At 45.1% G+C, this 5189-nt stretch overlaps 1 protein-coding gene and 1 long non-coding RNA gene across 2 annotated transcripts in view; both read right to left on the bottom strand.

The window, feature by feature from the left end:
* The window catches only part of LOC119305863, a 14972-nt gene extending 13904 nt beyond the window's left edge, over positions 1-1068 (bottom strand). Inside the window, exon 1 of the long non-coding RNA XR_005148790.1 lies at positions 741-1068. This is a non-coding gene — a long non-coding RNA (uncharacterized LOC119305863). The remainder of the gene's footprint in view (positions 1-740) is intronic.
* A 459-nt stretch (positions 1069-1527) lies between these two features.
* Positions 1528-4588, bottom strand: LOC119311065 (cilia- and flagella-associated protein 20). Its single transcript, XM_037586694.1, has 6 exons — positions 4269-4588; positions 3959-4041; positions 3831-3862; positions 3103-3344; positions 1823-2059; positions 1528-1738 (listed from the first exon to the last, which is right to left on the bottom strand). Exons 2-6 carry the CDS (start codon positions 4009-4011, stop codon positions 1730-1732), a joined length of 573 nt encoding a protein of 190 aa, XP_037442591.1. The 5' UTR covers positions 4012-4041; positions 4269-4588; the 3' UTR covers positions 1528-1729.
* Positions 4589-5189: the final 601 nt, after the last annotated feature.

The following is a 5189-nucleotide window of genomic DNA, read 5'->3' as shown; positions in this document are numbered from 1 at the left end:
CTGAAATTCTTGGCATTTTGGTTGTCTTTTGGGTCTATTTACTTGACACAAAGTTTAGCATTTTTAAACTCTTGAATGCTTGTAACCTAATGATCTACTTATAGTGTGCTCATAACAAGGTCTGAATGCTTTTAAACTTATTAAACTAAAGGGTCCTGATGATTACAATTTATCAATGTTTATAGAGTATATTCCAATGCATCTCATCCTGATTATGATATGTCGTGTTAAATAGAACAATATTTCAGCAAATGACATGTCCTTTTTTTTGTATTTCACAAGTACGTGATTACCATATAAACTGAAATTTGCTACATTGGTAGCATACATACTGCTTTTTTTTGGAGATAGAACACAAGAATTGGCATAGTGTGATTACACCTTTGCTCACTGAACACTTGAATAACCAGAATCATCAAAGATGACTCACCGCAGCCCGGCGTCTACCCCGCAGCCCGGCTCCGCCGCCGGGCATACCTCCCCCCTACCCCCGCCCCCACTGTCCCCCGGGGCATAGTTCCCCCCCCTTTACCTGCGCCTCAGGCATACCTCCCCCCTGTACCTGCGCCCCTGTAACCCTAGACCCTCTACACACTACCGTATCTATACCCTATACTCTATCTACCTCTACTCTATTACTACTTGCTGATAGCCTGGCTGAGGGAAGCACTTTTAAATCGGTGCAAAGTCTTGTAGATCGGCGATGTGGGACTAAAAAGATGCAGCAGTATCCGTCTTACCCGTAACAGAGCCGGCCGGCGTCCCCTGCCGCTCCGACGCGCATCCCCTTCGGCCCTTCGCTTCCGCACGGGTCCCCGGCGTGGGGTGCAACGGAGATGTGCCGACGTGCGACCCCAGTGCTCCTCGTCCCCCTCCTCCTCTCACGGTGGCCGCCTCCCCTGCTCACTGACGTCGACGGTGACGCGACGAGGATGGAGAAATACGCCCAATGTGCGTGGAGACTCTCCCCCACTGGAGAGCCATGGCAGCGGAGGGAGTGCGCTCCGGCGAGGGATTTATGCAGATCGATGGCACAGCGGGGGAGAGGCCTCGAGAGTTTATTTTTTAGACAATAGAGGCCTCGAGAGTGTCCGTACAGCAGCGTACCGAACCAATCTCCCATACAGCCGCGCAGGTGGGCCCACGGAGATACCGGACCAGGCCCGATCGAAAATCGGCCCAGGTCTACAGTATATGTATTCTGTATCCTTTTTGTTTATGTATCAAAAAAAAAGAAAAAAAACACCTCCCGTATCTGTTTTTCGAGTGTTGACTGCTTCGATTTCCAGCACCGCTGAGAGCCTACGGTTTTTCTTTTCTCCATTTATTTTCTTGGTGGATCATCAGCCGTTACAGTGGGTTGTGCCCCATTCGATATTTATGTTCAGTAGTAAGGCGTGTTATTTATCTTTGTTATAATATCATGTTGAGGTACGAATCAACATGATCATGGCGTAGTCGTAGAGGCAGTGAACTAGAGGGTGGCCACTCTGGGCATGCTGTTAACGATGCATTTGGACAAGCAGGTACAGCAGCAGTGGAGGTTCAATTAGCAACAGTTTTACACAGGTCTTCCATACAACAATTAGCGTACATCCAGATACATCCATTAAACATTCTGATACTTTACGCATAGTTACACGCTGATGGACGCTGAGGTGAAATGCGTCGATGTCGCCTGGGCTCCAAGGGAAGTCACGACTCACAACCATCCATCTTGGTCTGAGCCCTATGATTTCTGAAGTTCATATAAAAGGAAGGATTGTGTGAGCAAGTAGTGGTGTTCTATAACAGAAGGGTGTCCTCATTGCACAGTACTCACCTGAATTGGAAGGTAGAGCTTGAACTCGGCCGGCAGCTCCTCTTCCGAGTAGAGGCGGTCGGAGAAGTAGACCCTACGGAGCCGGCAGTTTGCATGGACTTGCACGCGGAGCGTCTCGACGTAGTTTGTGCCATAGGCTCTTTTTGTCAGGTCCAAGAGATTCAACTGGATGTTGTTCCAGCCATCGTCAAGCTTCAAAGGCATCGTGCATATGTATGGCTTTACCCTTGTGACAGACTGCACAAAGAATGTATATCACTACAAGTTACTCCCTCCGTCCCATAATGTAAGACGTTTTTTGACACTAATGTAGTGTCAAAAAACTTCTTACATTATGGGACGGAGGGAGTAGTACACAGTGGTTGCACGAACAGAACATAGACATCCATGACCTATGCATTTCAAATCTAAATAAAAATTGCAAAAAAACAGGCATGCCTGGAAGACATAAATCTATATGTTGGAAAAGAAACCACATCAAACACTACACTTCCTAGTAGGAATCAAGCACATCACAATGCATAATTGTCACGACCATATCATACACACAAGTTAAAATTAATAAAAACACATATACACACCAAGTTCATGGACATCTGTGCCAACCCGCAAAAAAAGGGCCAATTGTAGAAGAGCATTAACAGATATATAATGACCTGAGGTTTATCTGAGTATGAAGCTGACGAGTTCATCTTTTGTTTCCAAGGGTAAAATTGAAATAAACAACTTCTGCACGGGTTGATGCCATATTGGCATTGCTCAAAGAAATAATCTACTCCCTCCGTCCCAAAATTCTTGTCTTAGATTTGTCTAGATACGGATGTATCTAATACTAAAATGTGACGGAGGGAGTAGTTTGCAAAGTTAACAGAAATAGTACTACTTCAAGGTATGCACTAGAATATTGTAGGTAGCAGTTATTAATACCAATACAGTGAAAGCTCAACCAATGGATTTAACAGTAAAATGCACTTGATAACGCTTAAATTAACAGATACAGATCAAAAGAACATGAGAGGCACAGTGAAGGAACACTTTCAAATCTAATAGATATATTGTAAGTAGCAGTTATTAATACTAATACAGTGAAAACTCAACCAATGGATTTAACAGCAAAAAGCATTTGATAACAATTAAATTAACAAATACAAATCAAACGAACATGAGGAAAGGCACAGTGAAGGAACACTTTCAAATCTAATAGATAAGCAATAAGCAGTTAAGCACCGCACAGAATTTACTTCTACAGAAACGATTATGGAACCATAGCTCTTACAGACTTGAAAATTTGATGCTCGGAATCGTCGGCGAACATTCTTGTCATCCAAAACTTGGACCTCAAATGTGAAGTATTTTTTAAGATTCTTCACAACGAGGGCAAGAAATGGAAGCTTAATTCCAAGAGTGGCAGCAGGGTCAGCTGGGCAAGTGATATACGTTGATTGCACATTTGTTCCAACAATTTCAAGAACGTTAGACTTAATATCTTCATCCTGGGGTCTTTTAATGTGCCCATCAACAACTGCATAGCAGACGAGGTATTAAGTAACTGAACCTGACAATGTTTATAAAGATGAAAATATTCAGAAGTTGACACAATGGCATGTAGATCATGATTGATCACAATCAGATGTATTTAATTTCGTGCAGCAGAAGGTAAATTACAGCCTGAAGCACATGTAAACACATACTCGAAAGTAAGTCCACTGTCCTTAACTGGTCAATATACAATATTATTATGTTATCCATAGCTACACCCAAATCATCATAGTAAAAACAGGCTCAGGTCTCAAATAGGTAGTTAGCATGCTGAGAAGCAGAACATTCCACCATAAACACAACAGAAGGCATTCATCAAAAGACTAACAGCTTGCAAATTAACTATACCAGACCTGCCTTTGCTGTAAGAAGCAAATAATGCTTTAGGTTGCCAGGGCAGAAGTATCTACATTCTACAGCATAGGAGTAAAAACTGAAATTTAGAGAACCCCAGGCATTACTGACTCACCTTCCTTGTCCCATATCTGCAACGGCTTGGTCCTGACCAAATAACACAGGGGAAAACACAAGACATGAGGGATCCAGACTAAAGAAAAGAAATCAGTGAGACCAATACAAGGCCACCATGCTACATACCCAAGGCTGTAGAGAATCGATAGAAACCCAGACTGGAATGTATTCTTAAACATAATTTTCCCGAGCTCGTAAGTCCAGCTAAACTGCAAAACATAGCACAACAAATGAGTAAGCCTTTCGTGCCTGTATAGCAGCTGGCGGATATCATGAAGTTTTATAACAGGTCAACACATGATTTTGATTCTGTTGATCACGGGGCACTCGTCAATTTGTCGAATTAACATGGCAGGCAGGCAGGCTAGTTAGTGTGTCACGCATTGCCTATTTCCAATTGGCCAATAATAATCAAAGAGTGGAGGCCGAGGTCTACCTGAGCGGAGGCGAGCTCGAGGCCGTGGACGGGCTGGACGGCGGCGAGACGGGGGACCGCAGTTCGGCGGCGACACGGGGTGGACGGATCCGGTGGTGTCGACCTGCTGGCGAAGGAGCTCGGCAGACGTGGCTGGCGGCAACGGTGGGCGGCAGATGACGCGGGCGAGGCGGGTGTGCGGCGGGAAGGGAGGCGGAATCGGAGCGGAGGCGGGAGGTGGAAGGCGGCGGCGGCGGCGGCGGCGGGGATTGGAGGCGACGAGGTGAAACCCTACCCTTGGCGCTTGTCGAACGGGAGGAAGAGCCGCGACGCTTCGACACAGGGAGAGATCAGAGAAACCGTGCGACGAACCCGGAACCGGGCCCACCGCGTCCTGGAACTTTCACCAAGGCTGGTCAAAGTGGAGAGTAACATGTTACTAGACCTCTTCCAATGCAAAGATGCTAAGCTTTATGCATATTCTCGCAATTCTCTTCCTCTTTTTAAATGTTATTCAGAAGTTACTCCCATTATGACTAGCCGAAGCGGTTCTTCTGATTCGCACATTCTCACAATTCTCCCCCTCTTTTTAAATATAAACACGAGTGAATTTCTGCGAAAGCCGCGTCACTTCTTGAAGGCCGAAAGCTTATCCAGCGTATGGGATGTAACAATGTCTTCATACGGATGTACAATAGCATTGTGTTGAATGCCTTACGACTTGACGAAGGACACTCGATGGTAGCGGCTCCAATTTTGGATGATTGCAGAGAGTTACTTAAAGATATGGGGAAGGTTAGTTCCAACATTGTAATAAAGAGTCGAATGTAATAGCTCATGTGCTAGCAGAGTGGGGGCATGCAAACATTCCATCTATTTGGGTGGATGCACCTCCAGGTTTTATTGCCAATTCTTTGGCAGACGATGTATGCATTATCGAAG

The sequence above is a fragment of the Triticum dicoccoides genome, chromosome 5B, assembly GCF_002162155.2.
Source record: "Triticum dicoccoides isolate Atlit2015 ecotype Zavitan chromosome 5B, WEW_v2.0, whole genome shotgun sequence".
NCBI lineage: Eukaryota > Viridiplantae > Streptophyta > Magnoliopsida > Poales > Poaceae > Triticum > Triticum dicoccoides.
This window is presented reverse-complemented; position numbering and strand designations above follow the sequence as displayed.